Here is a 24,745-nt window from a genome sequence, read left to right as displayed (position 1 = left end):
TATACTAATACTATATATTGCTTTATTTTTAGTGTTTCTCTACTATATATTTCATTACATTATCCTATTTATATTAAATTAGAACAATTCCGAAAAAAAAATAAAAAAATAATATAAAAATAATAAAATATAAAAAATAACATGACTGGCAGAATTTATTACACAGATACAAATAATATTAATTTGTTTCATATGAATTATGAAGGAAAAACTATGGAAAAGAGAGTGAAGTCATATTTTAGGTTAATGTTTCATTGAACAGTGAATATGACTTTTTTTACTGCTCGAAAGGTCAGCTTCTTGTAGATCCGCAGGGTTTAAACCTTAACTCGTGTTCTTTCTCTGTTATTAGTCATTGCATTGTGCAATATGGCAGAGACTCATCCAAAGCTTTCACAGATTGCTGGTTAACTCCAATGGCCTTGAAGTGTCTGTAACGTTTCAGATTGCCAAAGTTAAAACAAAGTAAGCTTGTTGGAGCCTATATTTCCAATTTTTTCAGGAATATAATAAAAGAGCAAACATAGACTCAAACACTGTAAATTACGGCTGTAATCTGCTGATCCATGGCTGGCTTCATGTTACCATTAACATTGCCCCGAATATTTCCTTCAATGTAAAAAAAAAAAAAAATGCTAAAGAAAAACACTATAAAATACAAACTGTGATATCGGAGTCGGCTCTGACATGAATAAATACATGAAAATAAAAATAAATTTTATATATATATATATATATATATATATATATATATATATATATATATCATGCTGCTTGCATTGTGTTGATCGGGTTGTTATTATATGTTTCGTGCTCTTTGTATTGCGTTGATCAGGTTATATTATTATTATATGTTTCATGCTCTGTGTATTGTGTTGATCAGGTTATATTATGTCTTTCCTGCTTTGTATTATGCTGATCAGGTTATATTATTATATCTATCGTGTTGATCAGGTTAAATTATTATAATTATTATGCCTTTCCTGTTTTGTATTATGTTGATCAGGTTATATTATTATATCTATCATGGTTGTTGTTATTATTATTATTATTATTATTATTATGTGTTTCTTGCTCATTGTATTGAACGGGTTTTAGGTAGTTTTAGGTATTTGTATTGATATCTCTTTATTATGGAGCGTTATAAGATATTCATAAAGCTCAGGGACAAATATAAGCTTGTATTCGTACGATCTAAACTACATGCTATTATTACCTGTGTCAGGATAAGTTTCTACTGGCAGGGTATGCTGCGCCTTGTAGTCCCACAGTTGTGGATCTGATGGATTCCTGCAGTGGTTGTGTGTGTGATGTTTTATTGTTATGTATGCTCCTTCTATGTATGTTGTGGCTGTAGGGAGCGGTGTGCAGGCAGGTGCGGATCCGCGCTGCGTATACTGACATCTCTTCTCCCCGCAGATGTGCTGGACGAGCTGCCCGAGAGCCGCGAGTGTGTGAACTGTGGCTCAGTACAGACCCCGCTGTGGAGACGGGACGGGACGGGCCACTACCTGTGTAATGCCTGCGGCCTGTACAGCAAGATGAACGGCCTGAGCCGACCTCTCATTAAACCGCAGAAACGAGTGGTGAGTCAGCTCCTGCGTTATTCCTGCCGTGTATAATGCCGGGGACACATTGTTATATACATGGACACCATGAGATCGATTTATTATATCCCAACAATACACATGTATGATGTCTGCTGGCTCCTGCCATCTACTCCTCATCTTCTCCCACACATACTGGATCTAGATAGCCCTATATATATATATATATATATATATATATATATATATATATATATATATATACATCCTTTGCTAATAATATATACATAGCATCTCTTATCTCTTATGTTTTTATTTATGTAAAAAAATAAAAAAACACACACACACACACATCATACATACATACACACACATCATACATATATACATATATATATGTACACATCATACATATATACACACACAAACATCATACATACATACATATACACACATCATACATATATATACACACACATCATACATACATACATACATAGACACACACAAATCATACATACATTAATATATGTGTATTTATATATATACACATCATACATACATATATATACACACACACACACACACACACCATGCAATAGGGGCTTCTTTTGTTTTAATACTTAAAATGTACTGAGCAATGTCTAATATAGATATATAACATTGTTAGGTCTATTGAGGCCTATCTGTATAATGATGTATCAGTGGTCATTGTTCTTTGTCCCACTTATAGTAAAATAGCATCCAGGTCATTGTGCTCCGCTGTGTATGAACAGTGGCCTGTATAGTTTATAAGCTGCCACTTCCAGACTGCTGTCCTGGACCAGTCACTGTGGTACATGAATTTATTAGAGATCAATACTGGACTGTACCAGCTGTCCAGAAACATTTGGTGTTCAGCTAAAACTACCCAGTATATGGGGTTCTGTGCATACAGGGGCAATTTAAGGATTATGATTATGGATTTATAATTATTATTGCATAGTATTGCAGAGATAAATAGGACACAAAATCTGAAACTTAATTTAACCATGTTGTACAGTGTTCTCTTCACAACACCAGTGGTTCCATGAGATCACATGCAGCAAAATACAATGGCAGTATAATGGAGAAAATAGCAACTAGTTGGTGCATGTGCCAAGCTTCAAAGGCTCCTGTATAAGCTGATATGATCTGTGAATAATTCAGGGACCATTTACACCAGGTGCTGAGATAATAGTTTTCACTATGGCGAATGTCTTAATACTATTTAGTCAAAAGTCAGCTAAACCCACCAACTTAGCTGACTGCATAAAATATATGGGGGTGCTCCTGCCAGATGATGGAGGAGGGAATGATTCCGCATGTTGGATTTCAACTGCCCAATCCATTTGTTTTCAGAGAGATAAGCTGACGCCAGAGGATCCTGGCAGCAGCTTACTCCATCTGATTGTGCCAAATGTTCATATGCTGAAGGTGTGGACTTTAGGCTAGAATACTCCTGCCATATCTATGGTAAGAAGGATGCAAATGTATGTATGATCTGTCCCAAATGTGTTCATGTACCTAGTGTATCCCAGCCAAATATATGCCAATAGCACAACTTTTGGGGATTTTTCTGGCCATGACAGTCTATAAACATGGTAACATATGCATGATGTGAATTAAGTCTAGTCTCGGAGAATGAAGCATAAAGATGTATAGTTAGTTACGTCTATAATACCTTTCTCACTGGCCTCTACCTTCGGGAGGAGCTTCCCTGTATGCACCTGACATCTGCGTAATGTGACATCATTCATTACCATATGGCTGACACAGAAAATGCCATTGAAGCTACAATATAAAATATTTGCAGTAACAGTTTACAGCAAACTTCACAAGGTCTTTACAACCTGAAAGCAAGGACGCTTTATGAATTACTGGAAAGTAGAAAATGTACACACACCTCATCTAAAAGGGATGTCCTATTCATATAAGTGGTATTTTCTGTTATCATCACTTATGGCCAGTAGTAAGCAACACCCCAGCACCCATATGTATAGGTGATCTGTTCTGTTATGGAGACATCAGATGTCAAACTCTCCTCTCGCAAAGACCTAGACTGCCACGTGACAGCTATGTGTATGTATGTGTGTGTGTGTGTGTCTGTCTGAGTGTGTGTGTATGTATGTGTGTGTCTATATGTATGTGTGTGTGTGTGTGTGTGTGTATTTATGTATGTATGTGTGTATGCGTGTGTCTATATGTGTGTGTGTATGTATGTATGTATGTGTGTGTCTATATGTATGTGTGTGTCTGTATGTATGTGTGTGTCTATATGTATGTGTGTGTGTCTGTGCGTGTGTATGTATGTGTGTGTATATGTGTGTGTGTGTGTGATAACACTTTTTTCACTTTTTTCTTTGAGATACTGTAATATTAAAATGAATGGGAGTGGGGTTTTTGAGGTGACACTGTTTGGTTTCTGACACATAAATCAGTATGGTTTCCTTGTGAAAAACCACATGGTTATAAGCCTTATGAACCTTGCATAGCCACCAGTCTTATTTATTGTGTCGATCACTGGGAGCTAACCTTCTGATTCACCAGTTGCATACATGGGGACAATGGCTAAGCTGCCAACAAGGTTACCGGCTCCTTATTCTCTAGGGTCATATTATTTGTCCAAAGTGTGAGCAGTTTATGGTTATATGATGGCCGTATAGAATAACACATAAAAATTCTAATTGACGAGCTGGTCAAGTTATTTCCCGTATTTACTAAGATTTTATTTTTTTTATATAATATGCCCCTTTGTATCTTTGCCATTATTATTATTGTTATTATTATTATTATACCCATTTGCCTTTCATTCTGTGAGGGAGTCATTGTCCATTGTACACCCTGGAACTCATAAAGCTGTGTTTAGTTTTGTTATATGGCTGCTTTTAATATGAGGCTGCTGTACCTTGGCTTCAAAGTGCTGGATATGGAGTCATAAAGGGCTTATTTGTAATGTGGACTTTGCTGCCAAAAGTTCACTTGTAGTTTGATAACAGATTAAGAAGGGATGGTGCATTGTCCATATGGCATTTATTATTCTCTGCTTCACAACAAGCTGTCTACTTTTTGTGAAATATAACCTAGTTATTAATGTGTAACAAGAGGTCGGCTGCTACCTACATTACTAGTCTTTTATGGCCCATCATTTTCTGACAGATTGACAGACCAAGAGTCACCACATTAAAGGGGAAATAAACCTAAGTCCTCCTGATTTGCCGTATTTAAATAGAGGAGTTATAGGGGATATAGGCATAGAATTATCTAACATGATGTAAAGTGAAACTGGCTCAGTTGCCCCTAGCAACCAATCAGATTCCACTTTTCATTTTCCAAGGAGTCTGTGAGAAATGAAAGGTGGAATCTGATTGGTTGCTAGGGGAAACTGAGCCAGCTTCACTTTACACCATGTTTGATAAATCTCCCCCAATAGGTCTATCTGGCTACCGACATTCACTAAAGTCATCTCGCCTTTACTTATAAAGGGATATATTAGGATTTTGTATGCCCGCTGGGCCAGGTTTTGCTTTCCCTCTGGGTAACCTATTGCATAAGATAGGGATTGGGAACCTTTGGCCCTCTAGCTGTTGCAAAACTACAATTCCCATCATGCTTGGACAGCCAAAGCCAAAACCAAAGCTGCCCAGGCATGATGGTAATTGTAGTTTTGCAACAGCTGAAGGGCCGAAGGTTCCCCATCCCTGGCATAAGACATTCATTGCAATACTGAATCCACATCAGTCACTATCTCTCCTTTACTACATTTATAAGTACCTTTATCTCTGGCGTTTAAAAACAACCATTAACTTTATAGCTGGAGATAAGACATCTTAATAGATTATTACACACAGGTGCATTGATCTTTTTTTTTCTTTTTTTACAATTGTTAATTAGATTTATGAGAAATATTTAAGACCCTGGCAGTAAATGTAATGATTGCGTCTTTAATCTGACATTTACAGAAGTTATCTTCTTTTTTATGCAGCCTTCTTCAAGGAGAATTGGATTGTCTTGTGCCAACTGTCATACAACGACTACAACACTATGGCGCAGGAATACAGAGGGGGAGCCTGTATGCAATGCCTGTGGTCTGTACATGAAATTACATGGGGTAAGATTTTTTTTTCCATTGTTACATTTACTTTTACAAACAATACGTAGTATGTGTGGTTCTAATTCTTTAACTGCGATTAAAAAAAATAATAATAAAATGTGAAACTAGGTGTTACCTATTTAAGTATTTGTTGAGTTTCTTCCATATACTTTATTATTAGGATTCCTCTATGTTTATTAGGCATTGCATCTGGACCACTGGGGTCTGTACAGCACGCTCTGTAGAAGCTCATTAAAAACTTTAACACAGCCTGTACTCCTCTGCTTTACCTCCTCTATTCACTATGTACGGCGAGCAGCTACTAATACAAATAAGCTTTAAATAGCTCTTTCTATATGTAGCCATTTAAGGCGTGTAAGTGATGTTGTCCCCTCTTGAATGGAACTGCGACAAGGGGCGAAAAATTTGAGCATGCTTAATAATCTTCATTTAGGGCTATTAAGAGAAAGAAAAAATATATAGAACTTCTTTAAGGCCATGTTCCCACTGCGTAAGTTTCGTAATAATCACGACTGTTGTAAGAACGGCCGTGATTACTATAGAACTTACGTAGTGCTTCCTTCTAAGGAATCCCGGCCTTAGTGTACACTCCGTCCAGGATCCCTAGCGGCGCCGCAAGAAACTGGCATGTTTTCTGCGACCTCTATTCATTGAATAGTGGCTGCAGAAAACCCTCTCAGTTCACACAATGGAGTGTGCGGCTTCGGCTGCACGCTCCATTGTGCGCAGCGGAGAATGCGCCTGCATCTGAATTCAGCGGCAGTAAAGATCCTGTAGTACCGGCCGGGATGATCTTCTCTGACACTGGCCATTCCGTGACCCGTTTGGGTAACGGAACGGCCGGTGTCTTACAAAGTGGGAACATAGCCCAAAGTGGTATTCCAGCAAAAACTATTTTTTTCCACATATACTGGTGCTAGAAAGTACCAAAGATTTTTAATTTACTTTTATTAAAAAATAATCTCAAGTCTTCCAGTAATTTTTAGCTGCTGTATGTCCTGCAGGAAGTGGTGTATTATTTTCAGTCTGACACAGTGCTGTCTGCTGCCACCTGTCCAGAGCAGGAAATTTTTTTCTATGGGGATTTCTATGGGATAAAACATCACTTCCTGCAGGATAAGCAGCAGCTGATAAGTACTGGAAGATTTTTATTTTATTTTTTTTAAAATCTCTGCCACTTTCTGATTTTAAAAAAAATGCGGGAGTACCCCTTTAAGCTAAACAAGGTGACTTGATCAGTCCATTTTTTTTTTTTGCAAAAACAGAACATTTGGTTATAGAAGTGCATTAACTCATATTGATTTGAAACCATTTAAGTAGCAATAAGCAGAACCTTTTGAAGAGTAATCTTGTATTCCTGATTCTGCAGGTTCCGCGACCGCTGGCCATGAAGAAAGAAGGAATCCAAACTAGAAAACGAAAGCCAAAGAATCTAAACAAGTCAAAGTCCTCCTCTAGTAATGGTAGGTCATATGTTACTAACATGGCGCCAGTAAATTGCAAAGTAATGAATTTAAAAAAAAAAAGTAAAATAACAAAAAAAAAATATTTCTAAAGTTGACCTTACTGGGCAATATATGGATTGCCAGGGAGCACTGTTTACTGTACAATGGGTTGAGGCTGGGATGAAAGTGGGCTGCGAGTGGGAGCGAAAGGCCACACCCCCTCCCCACCTTAATGCGCCCCCCTTGCCCGCCCAAAAGGCGAGTGAGGGATATAGCAGGTGTACGCCACAGAAAATGCTTGGTTTACACCTAGTATTTTGGCCAGTGTTTCTGTCAGTATAAGGCTATGTTTGCACATAATATTTCTGTCAGTCTTTTGGTCAGTCTTTTTTCAACCAAAACCAGGAGTGAAACTAACAAAATTATAATGGAAAGATTTGCACAGCTTCCATTTTCAACCCTCTTTTGGTTTTGGTTGGAAAAAATGCTGACTAAAAGACTGCCAGAAATACTATGTGTGAACATAGCCTAATAGTTTTTTTTCTGTGCTGGGGCCATTCCTGGTTTTGGCTAAATATACTGACCAAAAGTAAGACTAAATACTGATCAAAATAATTAGTGTCAACCCACAGTTTTTTAAATGGCTGGAAAACAGACCAAAAACAGTTTACAGCTAAAAATGAGGATGAGAAAATGGTGTGTGAACATAGCCTAAAGAGGTCAGACATAGATCACAGTCTATTATAAATATCAATTAAACATAGTAAGGAAATTATTGCTTAAAAATGTAAAAAGTTAAAAAACAAATAAAGCGATGCCCTGAGGGTGCCTTTACACAGAGAGATTTATCTGACAGATTTTTGAAGCTAAACCCAGGAACAGACTATAAACAGAGAACAGGCCATAAAGGAAAGACTGAGATTTCTCCTCTTTTCAAATCCATTCCTGGCTTCAGCTTAAAAAAATCTGTCAGATAAATCTCTCTGTGTAAAGGCACCCTTAGTGATGGCTAATTGATGTACTTCACTCAGCATAAATGTGGCTGCCACCACCACCACCACAGAAAGTTGTCTTTTTGCTTTTTCTGTGAAAATGGTTTACTGCTGCCTTCAGAACCTCCAAGTGATCTTACAGGGAAGAGAAAAAGGAAAAGTCCCTATAGTACTAAACCTTGAGGCTATATTCACACAATGTTTTTTTTTTAGGTGAAAATACAGCTGCATTTTGATAATCACGGCTGTAAATAATGACCATAATCATTATTTACGGCTGTAATTACCAATATATGACTATATTTTCCCCTCAAAAACCTTGTGTGAATATACCTTGAAAATTTATGCAAGTGGAAGAACTGGGCCAAAGTGGAAAAACATACATACAAAATTCTCAAAACCATCTAAATCATAGCTGGTATTGTGCACTCAGCTCTAGGCGTATGGCTAACGCTTATGTGTCATAGTTAATAAATCTATACAGCAGCTATTTGCTATGTGAATAAAAATCTTATGGTGCCATATGTCATGTACAGGTACTGGTAACCACCAAATCCCTATGACTCCGACTTCCACCACATCATCCACAAACTCTGATGACTGTGTAAAGAGCGGTTCTCCTAACAATCAGAGCACGGCTTCTGGGGTAAGTGTCAGAATGATAACCTAGGAATACAACAGTGTCTTATCTCTCTCACTATCTTATCTTGGGGAAGTTATCTCCGCAAACATTTAGCTTTCAATGTCTGATAGCATGAATGCAAGAACATCAGCAGTCATAACCGAGCCAATATAAAAATAGGACTCTGCATTGATTTTATTAAGTTGTATCTAAAAGTAAAGTCCATAACTGATGGTTATATGGGCAACAACTTTTTTTTTATGTTAAAGCACTAACAGTTATTCATAGACACATTGCAAACTTTGGCACATTCATCATTCAGGGGCTTTTGCTTTTTTTAAGGTGGAGTAGATGCTTGGATTCAGTGTTATAACTGATTATAAACATAGAACTTTCAGTATATTAGATATAGAGTGGACCAGTAACTTCCTTTCAGGTTGGTGTTCTGATAGCCCAATGTTTCTAACAGGGGGTTCCAATGAATTTGGGGACATCAATGATTCTTTCATTTACAGTCGTATTTGTAGGGGGTTCTCACATGATAAAAAAAAAAAAGGCCGAGGATGAATGAGATGAGAAGATATTGTTACTAGTAGGGATGGTCCAAACCCTCTGAGGTTCTGGTTCGTATGAACCCGAACGCTCGGCATCAGATTCCCGCTGTCTGCCCGCTCCGTGGAGCGGGTGGATACAGCGGGAGGACCGCCTGGAAAACTGGGATGCAGCCTATGGCTCGGTTCGGACCATTCCTAGTTACTAGTGATGAGCGAATAGTATTCGATCAAATTGTACGCTATTCACGCTATTCGATTGCATTCTATTATTCGAACGATAATGCAGTAAAAATTCGATTCGCCCTCCCACATCCCCTGGCACTTTTTTCCAGCCAATAAACATGCAGGGGGGGGGACAGGCACAAGGAATAGGCAGGACTTAAAAAAAAGTTCTAACTGTGATTGGCTGGTTAAACTATGTCACCTCCTGAGTATAAGAATAGGGGATTTCAGATTCGTGTCACTTGCTGGTTGGAGCTAGAGAGAGACAGACTGTTCACCAGGGAGAGAAAGCTTTTAGGTAAAGTTAGGTAGGAAGGGCCCCCAAAAAGTATAAAAATCATATATTTAGAAGCTGTTGTGAGACAAGCAGTGTGTTCAGATATCTACTGATATATACTGTGATTGCTGGATAATACCTGTTATCTTGCTGCTACTGATTTGCGCAGTCTGCATCCTGTAAAGGAGGTGAACGGCTCTTTCATTTTATTATTGTAAAAAACAATTATATATCCTGTATTCGGCTGTATACTGTGATTGCGGGATAATACCTGTTATCTTGCTACTACTGTTTTGAAGTTGTCGTTAATTTTTGTTATTACGTATTTTACACTGCACCTGACCTGATACTACGCAAGTGCATACCGCTAGACCGAAATGTACGCTTCTACTTCGTAATTTGTTAGTGAATCTTCGGTGAACACGAACCTATCACAAACATTTTTTTTTTTGTTTGTGTTCTTGATCTGAACCAAAAATTGGGATGTTCGCTCATCACTGGTGTTAGATGCCCCCAGGCATGCTTCCCCTGCTGTCCCATATGCATTTTAGAGGTGTTGGCATAATTTCCTGAGGTGTCATTGTGCACTTGGTGACCTCCTAGTAGTCGAATATTGATTTCCAGGTCCCAAGTATTTTTCTACCATAGACTATAATGGGATTCCATATTCATTCGAATATACGAGTATCAAGAGCTATTCAAATCGAATTTTGAATTATCGACTTTTTTACGATTCGCTCATCTTTAATTGTTACTGAATCCTCCTGGAACTAAAGGCATTCAGTTGCAAGCTTAAGTACTGAGTATATGTTCTTCACGTGCTCATCAGCAAAGTGACTCACACAACAGAAAGCAAACAGAAACCACTGACCATAACACTATAAGGGATTCTACTCCTGTGGGAACCAGAAAGTAGCTTTTTAAAAAATCTCAGAATATAAAGAGTCACACATGTAGACAATAGAAGAAACAAGGGAATGTTTTATTATATTGATAAAAATCATTAATTGCTAGTTATACTCAGTATGATATACAGTATGTGTGTGTGTATTTTATATATATATATATATATATATATATATATAAAATACACACACACACATATATATATATATATATATATATATTATATATATATATATATATATATATATATATATATATATATATATATATAACAGAGCTGAGTAAAAGTAGAGGAATTCTGAAAGAATTCACTGTTTAGGGCACTAAATGGATTTATTGCAAAACAGTTCCCAGTACTGAGAGACTCTGGCTTAGATCTATTCACTAGAAAGTGGTGTCAGCAATTTTATCTTCATACCACAGATATTTCATCTACACACCCTATCCTATTCACGGTGACGCTTCACTATGTATCCAAGGGAAAACTCATTAAAAAGTATTACATTTGTTATTCACTTGAAGATTTCAATATCTTTATGGGGGATAGTATGCAGCTCTCTGACACTGCCTTTTGGAGGTGGCTTTCCTATAAAGCCAAGGCTTGACTCCATTAAGAAGTCTTAGAATATGACTGGGGATTTTATTAGCCAAGCCATTGAGTCCTCCAGAAGGGGTAGTAACAGTTGTTTTGGGGTTGTTGCGCCCATCGGTACTGAGGAGCTAAAAGCATGTGGAGACCTATAATCCACTGGTAATTCTGGCTTTTCTCTGATGTCACCTTTTGGGGGTAGCTTTCCTTTCAAGCATAAATGACATATATGTATTCACACCCCTTTATGGTGCTCTCCTAAAGGAGAAGTAGAATAATAAGCCCTTTTTCAGCCAGCCAGCACCCTGCCCCCTACTGACAAAGCAACAACCCTAAAACAGCTGTCTACAGATAGAGTTAATATAGGATAGGATTAGTGGCTTAATTCATAAATCCTCAGACATGTTCTAAGGGCCTTATTACACAGGACGATTATCGTGCGAAATCGTGATGTTTTCCCAATTCTCAATTTTACTCTCTATTTTGTAAAATTATCTTGAAGTACCGTAGATTGCCATTCTGGCCACAAGGCCTAAGGGTCCTATTCCCCGGGCCGAGCAGGGCCCAATCAACGATGTAAACGAGCGCTCGTTTACTGCGCCTATTCCACGGCCCGATGATCGTTGAGCGAGGGCTGCAGGGACATCGTTACCGATGTCCTTGCAGCCATTGCACCATACATTACCTGGCAGGACTTCTCCTCCACTCACTCTGTCTTCCTCCCCGGGTCCCGCGGCGCAGCATCCACTCGGGTGCGGCCTGTCTGAGCTGTAAGACCGCTCAGCCAATCACTGGCTGCGGCAGTCCTGGCCTGTGATTGTCTGAGCGGTCTGACAGCTCAGTCAGGCCGCTCTGGAGCTGCTGATGCTGTGCCATGGGACCCGGGGAGGAAGACGGAGCGCAGAAAAAGCCCTGCCAGGTAATGTATGCTGCTTCTCAAATCTTCGGTCGCCCACCGCGCACCGCTATTCCACCTTAGAGATACGCGGTGGGGGACCGATGATTTTAGGTCTGGCCCTAAATAAACGATCAGCCGATGATCGGCTGATCGTTTTCTCTATTCCACTGAGCGATAATCGGCCGAATCGGGCCGATTCCGCCGATTATCGCTCCCGTGGAATAGGCCCCTAAGACTAAGCTGAGACTTCCTGTTCGTACAGATCATTTCCCATCAGTGTCCTTCTTATCAACATAGGCAGGAGTACAGTGAAAGGTGACACCAGTATAAAGATAACAGAGGTAAACACAATAGCTATTGCCCATAACTCAGTGCCCCTCTCCCTATATAATGACCTCTATAAAGGTCACTGAGCATGCCCAGATGCCTTTCTTGCTCATCTGAATTAGACAGGTCCTGTCTGTTGTGTTCTTTAGTCCATTAAGCTTGCTGTAAAGCATATCTCTAAATGCTGGAAAAGTAGGTTTCTTTCGAAAAACAAATAAAAAAAAAAATCTTCTGCTAAACTCTTCAGTTATATCCATAAAATACAATCCTGATATCAGAGAGTCTTAACTTTAGGTTAAGTGGGTGGGTGGGTGGGGTGAATTTACCTACAAATGGCACCATGGGACTTTATATTATTGGCCAATTACTGTAATTCCATACTTATTAGATCCTTGTTGCAAATCTTGATGCCATAATTTACAGTGACAACTTAAGTATAGCTGCATGGAATTCCTAGCAGAGAACGCCTGATATGTCTGGCTTTGTGAACTCCTCAGAGAAGGAAAACACAGATTTATCTTGAAGTTTGAGCTTGGAATCCTTTAAAGTAACAGATTTTGTTAAGCAACTTATCGACTATATTTCTTGTGGAACACAAATAGAAAAAAATATAGATAATAGGTCAGATCCTAGTTCGCACAAGTTCTTGTACACTTTAGTGCATATGCAACATGTTCATGAAAATGTCTAAATACTTTATAGGGCTATTAGAGATGAGCGAACCTGGAGCATGCTGGAGTCCATCAGAACCCGATCGTTCGGCATTTGATTAGCGGTGGCTGCTTGTCACGGCCGCGGCGGCGTCCCGTGTTCCGGGCCGCCACCGCGACCTCCTCCTGCCCCATGCAGCCGCCGGGGTCCTTGTGCAGGGACCCGGCGCTGCTGCTAGTTCGGCCCCTGGGGGCGCCTCACCTCTCCTCCGCTCCTGTTTCCGTCTGTGCCGGCCGGCGCGCGCGTCCCCGCCTCCTAGGGCGCGCGCGCGCGCCGGCTGTCTCGGATTTAAAGGGCCAGTCCGCCCTTAATTGGTTAGTTGCACCAATCACTCCCTATAAATCCCAGCATGCCCTGTCCCTTGTGTTGGAGCCTCTACATGCTTCCCATAGTGTTTGGCCCAGCCCCCTGTTGTTCCTGTTTCCTATCCGCTACCTGGTCCCAAGTCCTTGTTCCTGATTCCTATCCGCTACCTGGTCCCTAGTCCTTGTTCCTGGTTCCTGCTCCCCTGTCACTTCATTGCTCCTGTGTTCAGCCTGTCACCTGCGGTTACGCCTACAGACCTCTGCCAGCACCATCTCCTGCCTACTGCTCCTGCCACGCCTCGCCTGCCGTCACTAGCAACCAAGCCAGGGGTAGCGACCTGGGGGTCGCCTGCCGCAGCAAGTCCATCCCGCCTTGCGGCGGGCTCTGGTGAAAACCAGCGGCTCCTTAGACTCCGCTCCCTGGTGAGGTTAGTGCCATCGCTGGTGACGGTGGATCCACTACTCCAGACGTTACAGTAGGCTCCAACCATGGATCCCGGCGAGGTACCTGATATCCGCGAAGTAGCCCGAGTGGTCGCCTTACAGGCGCAACAAATCCAGAAACAGTCGCAGCAGATCCAGCAACTCACTGCCGCCTTACAGCAGCATACTACAGCCCAGCGCACACCACCTCCTGCTGCTTTTTCTACACTCCGACTGGCTCTCCCAAGCAAATACTCTGGTGACTCCAAGTTGTGCAGAGGATTCCTGACTCAGTGCACCATGCATATTGAACTTTTAAGTAGTCAGTTTCCCACCGAGCGCTCTAAAGTGGCTTTCATCATCAGCCTATTGGAGGGTAGAGCTCTGGCCTGGGCCACGCCGCTGTGGGACCGTGATGATCCTGTGGCTGCTAATCTCCGAATTTTCCTGGCCGAGTTTCGCTCCGTCTTTGAGGAACCTGCCCGTGCCTCTTCAGCTGAAACTGCTCTCCTCAACCTCTCTCAAGGGAGCTCCTCTGTTGGTGACTACGCCATCCAGTTCCGCACCCTGGCGGCAGAATTAGACTGGAATGAGGCCGCTCTAATAGCCACCTTCAAGAGTGGCCTGTCCAGTTGGGTGAGAGACTTGCTTTCCGCCCGAGACCTACCTACCTCCCTGAACGAACTCATCCTACTGGCCACCAGGGTCGATACTCGTTTTTCTGAGAGAGAGGAGGAGGTCTGGCATGAACGGCGACTAGGCCTGTCCCGTCGCCATCACCAGCTGGCGCCGGTCTTCCAGAATCCTGACGTTCCGGAGTCCCAGTCGACTCCTGAGATTCCTATGCAGGTGGAACGGGCTCACCTGACGCCTGATGAAAGACTTCGTCGTCTGGAGCTGAATCTCTGCCTCTACTGCGGTGGTTCGGATCACTTTTGGCTGAGATGTCCCCAACGTCTTTAAGTGTCCGGGAAACTCCAGCACCTAGGTCCGGTGGGAGAGGTCTCCCTGAGTGTGAATGCCACCTCTCCAAGTTTGTCTGTGCCAGTCTCCATCCAGACATCCTCAGGACAAACTCACCAGACTACTGCCTTTCTCGATTCTGGGTCAGCAGGCAATTTTATTGCAGCTACATTGGTCCAGAGATGGCGGCTACCCTTGACCCCACTAGCCAGACCCCTGACTATCTCCTCGGTCACGGGCGAGATTCTTACCGACCATGTGCACTACCAGACCGCACCTCTAGTCCTCCAGGTGGGCACTTCACATCTGGAAAAGATCTCCTTCTACGTCCTGCCCCATTCTTCCTCCACCATCCTCCTGGGACTCCCTTGGCTGCAATTACATGCCCCTAAACTGGACTGGAGAACCGGGAGGATTCTCAGTTGGGGTCAGGACTGTTCCAACCAGTGTCTGAGGTCACCTCAGCCCAAGCACTCTATGTTGTCACCCGAGCCCGCCAAGCCTTTGTCCGGCCTACCGGCGGAATACCAAGATTTGCCTGATGCCTCCTTCTGTAGGCAAGAAAGAGGGGGAGGCCAAAGGGGGGGGGGTACTGTCACGGCCGCGGCGGCGTCCCGTGTTCCGGGCCGCCGCCGCGACCTCCTCCTGCCCCATGCAGCTGCCGGGGTCCTTGTGCAGGGACCCGGCGCTGCTGCTAGTTCGGCCCCTGGGGACGCCTCACCTCTCCTCCGCTCCTGTCTCCGTCTGTGCCGGCCGGCGCACACGTCCCCGCCTCCTAGGGCGCGCGCGCGCCGGCTGTCTCAGATTTAAAGGGCCAGTCCGCCCTTAATTGGTTAGTTGCACCAATCACTCCCTATAAATCCCAGCATGCCCTGTCCCTTGTGTTGGAGCCTCTACATGCTTCCCATAGCGTTTGGCCCAGCCCCCTGTTGTTCCTGTTTCCTATCCGCTACCTGGTCCCAAGTCCTTGTTCCTGATTCCTATCCTCTACCTGGTCCCTAGTCCTTGTTCCTGGTTCCTGCTCCCCTGTCACTTCATTGCTCCTGTGTTCAGCCTGTCACCTGCGGTTACGCCTACAGACCTCTGCCAGCACCATCTCCTGCCTACTGCTCCTGCCACGCCTCGCCTGCCGTCACTAGCAACCAAGCCAGGGGTAGCGACCTGGGGGTCGCCTGCCGCAGCAAGTCCATCCCGCCTTGCGGCGGGCTCTGGTGAAAACCAGCGGCCCCTTAGACTCTGCTCCCTGGTGAGGTTAGTGCCATCGCTGGTGACGGTCCAGTGGATCCACTACTCCAGGCGTTACACTGCTGTACTTGGATAAAGCCCTAAGGCTATGTGGAAAACATGAATATAGTCATTGGCTGTATCCATGTTTTCCAGACAACCTTAGAGCTTTATCCAAGTTCAGCAGCCACCGCTAATCAAATGCCGAACGTTCGGGTTCGGATGGACTCGAACCCGAACCCGATTCGCTCATCTCTAGTGGCTATATTCACACTGTGCTAAAAAAAAAAAGCGTCCTTTTAATAATTTTTATTTATATAGCGCCAACAGATTCTGCAGCACTTTACAATTCTGGGGGTACATACATAGACAGAAATCAGACATTACAGAGATATACATATAGTTATCCATACATGAGGAGTGAGGTCCCTGCTCTCATGCATCAGCTTACATACTATCGGGAGGGGGTTTGAGACAGTATGGTAGAGGGGCAAAGTGCATCATTGTTCTTATGGTCCGGCCATCTTTATAAATAAGGCAGTGCAAGTAAGGGTGGGTGAACCTGTCACCAGCCAATGCCTGCATGCACAGGTCTAAGTGCTTAAATGCTTGGTGTGTGTGTGTGGGGGGGGGGGGGGGGGGAGGGGGGGGGGGTTTAGGGTAGCAGTCAAAATTAAAGGAACCTGGTAAGCCTGCTTGAACAGATGTGTTTTGAGGGCACGTTTGAAGCTTTGTGTATTGGAGGTGAGTCTGACAGTCTTGGGTAACGCATTCCATAGAACTGGTGCAGCTCGGGTAAAGTCCTGGAGACGAGAGTGAGAGGTGCGGATTAAGGTGGATGTTAGTCGTAAGTCGTTAGAGGAGCATAAGGCACAGGTAGGACGGTAGACAGAGATGAGGGAGGAGATATACAGAGGTGCAGCACTGTGGAGAGCCTTGTGGGTGAGCAGGAGGACTTTGTATTGTATCCTGTGTTTAATAGGGAGCCAGTGTAGTGACTGGCATAGGGGGGAGGCATCGGTGTAGCGGCTGGACATGGAGATGAGCCTGGCCACTGTATTAAGAATGGACTGGAGAGAGGAGAGTTTAGAGGAAGAAAGGCCGATTAGTAAGGAATTGCAGTAGTCAAGACGGGAATGAATAAGAGCGACAATGAGAGTTTTAGCAGATTCGACAGGAAGGAAGGGACAGATTTTAGAGATGGTTTTTAGATGCAGATTACAGGAACGTGAAAGAGATTTAATATGAGGAGTGAAGGACAGATCCGAGTCAAATATAACCCCAAGGCAGCGGGCTTGTTGTGTAGGGGTTATGGTCGCACCACAGACAGAGATGGAGATGTCAGGTGGAGGGTGTTTAGCAGAGGGAGGAAAGACAAGAAGCTCAGTCTTAGAAAGGTTTAGTTTTAGGAATAGGGAGGACATAGCGTTAGAGACGGCAGACAGACAGTTACTGGTGTTCTGTAGAAGTGCGGGGGTGAAACCACGGGAGGAGGTATATAGCTGGGTATCATCAGCATACAGATGGTACTGAAAACCAAAATTACTGATGATTTGTCCGATGGGTAAAGTGTAAAGTGAGAAAAGGAGAGGGCCCAGGACTGATCCCTGAGGAACCCCGACTGTAAGGGGGAAGGAAGATGAGGTGGAGCCAGAAAGTGATACACTAAAGGAGCGGTCGGAGAGATAGGAGGAGAACCAGGAAAGAGCAGAGTCCTTGAGGCCGATAGAGCGGAGCGTGGAGAGGAGGAGCTGGTGGTCTACAGAGTCAAAAGCTGCAGATAGATTCAGGAGAATGAGCAGAGAATGGTCACCTTTAGATTTGGCGGAGAGGAGATCATTAGAGACTTTAGTAAGGGCAGTTTCTGTAGAGTGGTGAGGACGGAAACCAGACTGAAGGGGGTCAAGAAGAGAGTTTTCAGAGAGGTAAAGGGTTAGGCGGGAATAGACCAAACGTTCCAAGAGTTTAGAGATAAAAGGGAGATTGGAGACAGGTCGATAGTTGGCAGCACAGGATGGGTCTAGAGAGGGTTTTTTCAGTAATGGAGTGATGACGGAGTGTTTGAAAGCCGAGGGGAAGATGCCAGAGGAGAGGGAGAGGTTGAAGATTTTAGTAAGGTAAGTAGTGACAACAGGAGAGAGAGACTGGACAAGGTGTGAGGGAATAGGGTCACTAGGGCAGGTGGTGGGGCGAGAGGAGGCTAGGAGTCTGGAGACTTCCTCCTCTGTCACTGGCTCAAAGGCTGAGAGGGATGAGGAGGAACAGTGAGAGGGATTAATATTACCTGGGGAATGGGAGATGATCTCCTGACGGATTGTGTCTATTTTGTCCTTGAAGTAGTGGGTTAGGTCTTCAGCGCAGAGGTTAGTTATGGGTGTCTGAACTTTCGGTTTAAGGAGAGAGTTGAGGGTATCAAAGAGGCGTTTTGGGTTATGGGAAAGAGAAGAGATCAGAGTGGTAAAGTAGGATTGAAGAGTGGAGTAGTAGCTTCTAAGCATAAACTTGTAATGTAGAAGGTTGGCTGTTGTCTTGGATTTCCTCCACAGACGTTCAGCACACCTAGAACACCGTCTAAAAAAAAGAGTTCTGGATGTGTGCCAGGGTTGTGGCCGCCTGTGTCGGGCTGTTTGGGGTATAGGGGGTGCAAGTTTGTCCAGGGTGGTTTTGAGGGTGTCGTGGTATTGTTTGGCAGCCAAATTAGGACAGGAGAGGGAAGAGGTGGGGGGCAATGATGACTGTACGGTATCTAGCAGTTGTTGGGTGTCTATAGCACGTAAGTTCCTATATGTGAGTGAGGTCGGGGTGTCAAGAGGAGGTTGAGAATTTGTTATGATAAAGGAGAGGAAATTGTGGTCTGAGAGGTCAGTGGTAAAGTTAGAAAAGTGGGAAACTGGGCAAAATCTGTTAAATAAAATCAAGGGCTTTGCGCCTATTTTTAGGTGAATAATTGGATTTTTTGCCCATTTTTGGTCTAAGTTCTATTTATGAACCATTATTCGACAGGTAAATATTTATTTAATGCAACTTTTTTTTTTTTAATCTGCTTGTTTTGAGTATTTATCCAAAAATGTGCATAATTTGGGATTTTTTTTTTGATTAGCTGGTGCCAGAAAGTTATACAGGTTGGTAAACTACCTCCATTAAAAAAAACCCTGAAGTGTTCCAGTACTTCAAGTACAGTATCCATTGCTTTATGTGCTGCAGGAAGTGAGAAGGAAAGGTTTGCTATGGGGATTTGCTACTGCACTGGACAGTTCCTGACATGGACAGAGGTGGCAGCAGAGAGTACCTCGTCACAATGGAAAGAATACATCACTTTCTGCAGCACATACAGCATTTTTAAATGGAACTGATTTACAAATCTATATAACTTTTGGGCACCAGTTCTAAGTTCTACCAGTTTTGGGCACCCTTCTAAGCTAAGTTTCTTAGTTATCTGGAAACATGCTTCAAAATAGAAATAGATACATGAACTACTGCTTTTACTCAATATTCGTTCCGTTTTTAAAGATTTGCTCCTTTTACATAAATGATATTGCTACATCTACATTGGTAAAAGTCAGTTTGTACATCTTGCCTTTACTAATGTGTAACCTTATTTCTATATTATTTAATATGCTTTTATTTTCCTCTTCTTTAAAAGGTTGGGACATTATTGATATCTTCTCAGCAGAGTGGGAGCACCAGCCCAGACAACAATGCACTAAAATACACAGGGCAAGATGGCCTCTACTCAGCCGTCAGTTTGGGATCGACCTCGGAAGTTGGCGGCTCTGTTAGACAAGATTCTTGGTGTGCTTTGGCCTTGGCTTGATAACTGTTGGTATGGATTTGGCATCAATGAGCCCCCTCTTATGTGTTGAAGCAAGTCTGCAGACTTTGGATCTTCATAAATCCATAAAGAACACTTTCTAATCCTAAGTGCCTTGGTTCATGTGGAGATTTTTGGAAAACATTGTAGATCATCTATGCAAGAGGAATGAGACCAACGGATAAAGATCTTACATGATTATGTTCTAAGAAGCCACTGGTGAATGAACTTCCTAACCTGGATGAATGCAGATACTGAAGAAGGCCTCTATACTCTATGACACATAGGGAAACGCTGCCTTGTGAAAAAACACTTGAGCCAATGTTTTTGTCCAGACTTCCAGGTGGTGAATATCACCAAAATGGTCTCATTTATTTTAACTGGCTAAGTCCACCATTTCAACTTTTTTAATCATCTCATGTAGTTTTACCGTCACTCCTATCTCTACTCCATTCAGAACAATAAATGCCTGCTGATTCTGAGAAGCATTTTGTGGCATAAAAATCCCTTTATAGCAGCAACAGCAGCAGTGGCCGCACACACTACATGACCTACTTGACTTTGGCCCCTTGTTGGCAGATTGATGAAAGCAGATATGAGTTGACACCATTTTTTATTAGACATACACTGGTTGTCAAGCTAGGCTGGTTATTAGATGGTCAAATGGTCTGAGAGGTAAATAACTTCATATTCTCCTGCTTTTTAAGTTGTCTTTCCGTACACAGATATACCTGAAACACAAATAAATGAATGTGTTAATGGTTGATGTTGTGTAGGTAGGAATGGTGTACAATCAATTTTCCATTTTAGAAAATAAGTTGTCTTTCTAATTTGGATTAAACTGTTTGGAGATGAGGAAAAACAGCAATAAAACTGAGAAGTTAGTAGTTTAGACTTTTGACCAAATAAACTTAACATTGGCACCAAAATGATCAGTCTTCATAGGAGACATATACATTTCCCTTAAGCTTTTAATGTAAATTACCAACAAGACTTCGCCATTCATCACAATGTCAACCTTTCACTTAATTTCCTCTTGAAGGTATAAAACAAGTCTCAACCACCATTTATTACTAAAGCAAAAGATAGAGTAACAGACTCATGACCGCAGCTATTAAAGGGGTTGTCCAGGATATACACATAATCGGGGATGCTGCCAGGCTGAGGGCGACATGTCAGTGATGTATACTTACCTGTCCTGATCCGCTGCAGCTACTGGTTCCCAGCCGCCCATTCTCAGCATTTGCACAATTTCCACTGATGTGCCACTGCCAACGGCAATGGTTGCTCAGCATAGACAGTATAGACTCTATGCTGAGCAGCCACTTCCGCTGGGAGCGGCACGTCACCAGATATTGTGGAAATGCTTACAGCCTTAAACCCAGCAGCTGTGGCGGAGCAGGACAGGTAAGTATACATCATTGTCATGTCCCCCACAGCCCCAGCAGCATCCCAAAAGTGTTAACTCCAGACAACCCTTTGAAACTTGACAGTATCCCATCATAATACAACACAGACATCACTTAGGTTTAATCCTCATCAATGACATGGAGATTGTTGACCCTGGATGATAATGGCTTCCAGGATAGTGGACAAAAGAAAACATTTCTAAAGGTTTTGGGGAAAGGTTTCATATTTTTCTTTTCCAGGGCCTTTTCCCATTTATGATTAAAAACAAAAAAAAACAAAAAAAAACAAGAAGAACAGATCTTCCAAACTTGAGTGATAGCCCGAACCTTAGTGATAACCAAAACAGCAATCTAGGTTTCATAACCAACCTTAAGGTGGAGGGTTGATTGTTCTTTGAGGTTTATGTATGTGACTGGATTGTTCAGTCTCTATTTGCATACAGGGTAGCAAATTCTATTTTTCTTCCACAATACAATATTTTTGTAAAGAGAAAAGTGCAATTGTCATTGCAGCAATCAGTGTTAAATCATTTACAGAAGATTTAACAACTTTTTGTATGGAATGTATACATTTTAACTTAATGGTACTCTAATAATTTAATAATAATGTTAAGCTGGCATTTTTATAACTTTCCCAAGTCTTGACAGGCGCTCCTATGCCCCTTCCCCTACCCTTCCTCAACAAGATTTAAATGAACATTTTGTGTTTATTTTATTTTATTTTTTCTAATTGTAATTTTCTTTCAAGAACAAATATTCTCAGGAAAATGGTCTTTATTATTGAACTTTATAGAAAATGCAAATAACCCCACTACCTATTTGCTGTTGAATGTGTGCAAAGTGCGACACATGTTAAATTTTAAAATGTTTATGTGTTAAATATGTACATAAGGTAAAGAACCACAATTGTGTGACTGGCACATTGCTAAGTTGGTTTTATGTTATTTTTTGCCTTTTTTTATGGGATGTTGTTTGAAACGTTGCCATAATAGAGCTTTAAAAATAATAAAAAAGCCTATTGTTTTTATCATTGATTTTGCTTTTCTTGACTCCCTCAGCTATGCTACAGTCATGCAATGAATAGTTACACAGCTGAAATGACTAGAGATAAGTCAATCACTATCTTTGATCGGCAAACGGCTTTATCAGCCTGCAGCCTGTTCCGCTCCCCGCTCCCAGTCCTGGGAGAAGTTTCCCAGGACTGGATCCAGCAATCTCTAGAAATTACCCTTTTCTAAACCAACCTAAAATTCCACAGATTTAAGATAAATGAGGAACTCTGTTACATTTTTCGGAAGCTAACGGCGGCGGCAGGAGCGGGGAATGAGGAGCAAACCATCACTGACACTGCTCGTTTGCTTTTCCAGTCGCCCCGTGTAATGGGGCTTAAGCTGAAACTTTCTGTTCTGTCTGTGGCGATAAGAGAAGACTGCTGTAAAGGATTTGCACAGCACAGTGACATGTGACACCAGTAGATAGAGGAGACAATAGGAGCTCCCTGGGGAATTAACTCTTTCAAAGTCACAGAACGTGCTCAGTGCTAAAATTTTACTAAGGGGACAGTGTCTGCCTATAGTTGTCTATGTCCATGAGTCTTGGTGTAATGCTGAATGCTGTTAAAACAGACAAGATGGCAGCCTCCATTACAATGTACATAAAGTAAAATAAAAAAAATTACAGTCAGAAAATCGAATTACACAGTTAACCTAGATTTTAGGTTCCCCCCACCCCAAGCACTTTAAACCCTTTAGCATTAGAAAAACATGGGCACTTCCTTACAAAGTGTCTTCAGTTTGGGTGGGGTTTTGCAGCTCAGTTCCAATGAAGTGAATAGAGCTTGAAGTGGAACCTGTAACCGTGAAAATGCTACCTAAGCTATTAGCCTAATGTTATAGAGCAAAAGGAGCTGTGCGGATTGATATATGTCTTTATGGGAAAAGATTCAGTATAACTTGTAATTTATTGATTGAAATCTATAGAGTCCAGTCCATTGAGTGACACTATCTACTGGACTCCTTAACACAACTTAATTATCACAATCAGAATGACTGACAGCATTTAAAAGGCTGAATTGCAGGTGTCAAAGTTACCATGGTAGCGGAAGGGCTTCTGAAGGAACTTTCCTAATTCAGTCTGCCTCAGGCAAAACTGAACAAGAGAAGCGCTGAGATGTGTGTAAGCAATCTCTTAAAAGTCCATTTTGTTTCTACAACAAAATAAAAACTCAAAGTACCCCATTTTTTCTTATTGAACAAATAAAAAAATGTAAATAAATGAAAAAAATCAAACAAATTTCACATTGCTTCATGAAGAATTACCTTAACTACTAAAAACTAACTTAAAGCGCAACTATAAAATATTTTGACCATTCAGTTTTAGTTAGCTTAGGTCATGATAAGACTTTTTGCAATACACATTAATAACCTAAAATGAACAGTTTTTTAAATACATAAGGCTGACTATGCCCTTACAGCTCTGTCTGGCTCTAACTTATTTCTGCATTCCTGCTGGACACGCCCCCTCCCTGCAGATCCGTCCTGAGTGTACGGACTCTGACAGGAGGATCAGATAACAGCCCTGACACAGAGAGAAACATAAACAAAACCTCCTCCCCACCTCCTAGCAGCAGGTTCTCCCCCCTCCCCTCACAGAGGTGACTAAGCAGAGCTGAGGGTGTTGTGTGTGAGGAGCAGCGCAGGGGAAGAGCTGGATGGAGGGACAAGTGTATCCAGTGCCACCATGACTCCAATGTACTGCATGAGGGAAAGTGGGTGAGTCACTGAGGGGAGGACTACAAGTCCCAGCACAACACAGCTGTAGTACTTCCATAGTACATATAACATTCACTATCAGATGTCTGCAACAGATCCTCCCCCTGTCTGGCTGACATTATCCTACAGTGTTATGAGAGCAGATGACTGTATCTAATCCCACTGTGTGTGATACCATCGGCTGGGGCTCTGTATCTAATCTTACATTGTGATACTGTATGTTGGGGCTGTATCTGATCCTGCTATGTGTGATACATCTGCTAAGGTGCTGGTCAGTGACTGGAGGGACCCAGCCAGGGAGATGAGGGATAGGCCACGCCCACTTTCTCTCAGCCAGAAGAAAAATTCATTTATTCCTCTGAGCCAAACAACTGGGGATATCTCAGCGAGCGTACACGCTATCAACGCAGTTTAGGGCTCTTTTTAAAAGGTAACACAAGGGCTTTTTATCTGAGGAATTTCATTTTTTGGCTACTGGAATTATAGTTGCGCTTTAATAAAAGCTTCCAGAATTTTAGATTTTGGTCACATTAAAAAAATCTATAAAAAGTGGTAAAAAAAAAATCACATCTATGAAAAAATACAGACAGGAACTACAGATTATACAGGTTATAACA

General features: G+C 42.2%; 1 protein-coding gene across 4 annotated transcripts in view; it reads left to right on the top strand.

Annotated features, from left to right (window-relative positions):
- Positions 1-22,387, top strand: part of GATA6 (GATA binding protein 6) — a 33,791-nt gene extending 11,404 nt beyond the window's left edge. For all 4 annotated transcript variants that reach the window (XM_069957709.1, XM_069957707.1, XM_069957708.1 and 1 more), the window contains exons 3-7: positions 1,420-1,586; positions 5,551-5,676; positions 7,049-7,142; positions 8,653-8,762; positions 19,781-22,387. In XM_069957709.1, the coding sequence (XP_069813810.1) occupies positions 1,420-1,586; positions 5,551-5,676; positions 7,049-7,142; positions 8,653-8,762; positions 19,781-19,951 (668 nt within the window). In that variant the 3' untranslated portion in view covers positions 19,952-22,387. The remainder of the gene's footprint in view (positions 1-1,419; positions 1,587-5,550; positions 5,677-7,048; positions 7,143-8,652; positions 8,763-19,780) is intronic.
- Positions 22,388-24,745: the final 2,358 nt, after the last annotated feature.

The sequence above is a fragment of the Dendropsophus ebraccatus genome, chromosome 2 (assembly GCF_027789765.1).
Source record: "Dendropsophus ebraccatus isolate aDenEbr1 chromosome 2, aDenEbr1.pat, whole genome shotgun sequence".
Lineage (NCBI taxonomy): Eukaryota > Metazoa > Chordata > Amphibia > Anura > Hylidae > Dendropsophus > Dendropsophus ebraccatus.
The sequence above is the reverse complement of the archived record's forward strand: the minus strand, read 5'-3'. Positions and strand labels throughout refer to the sequence as shown.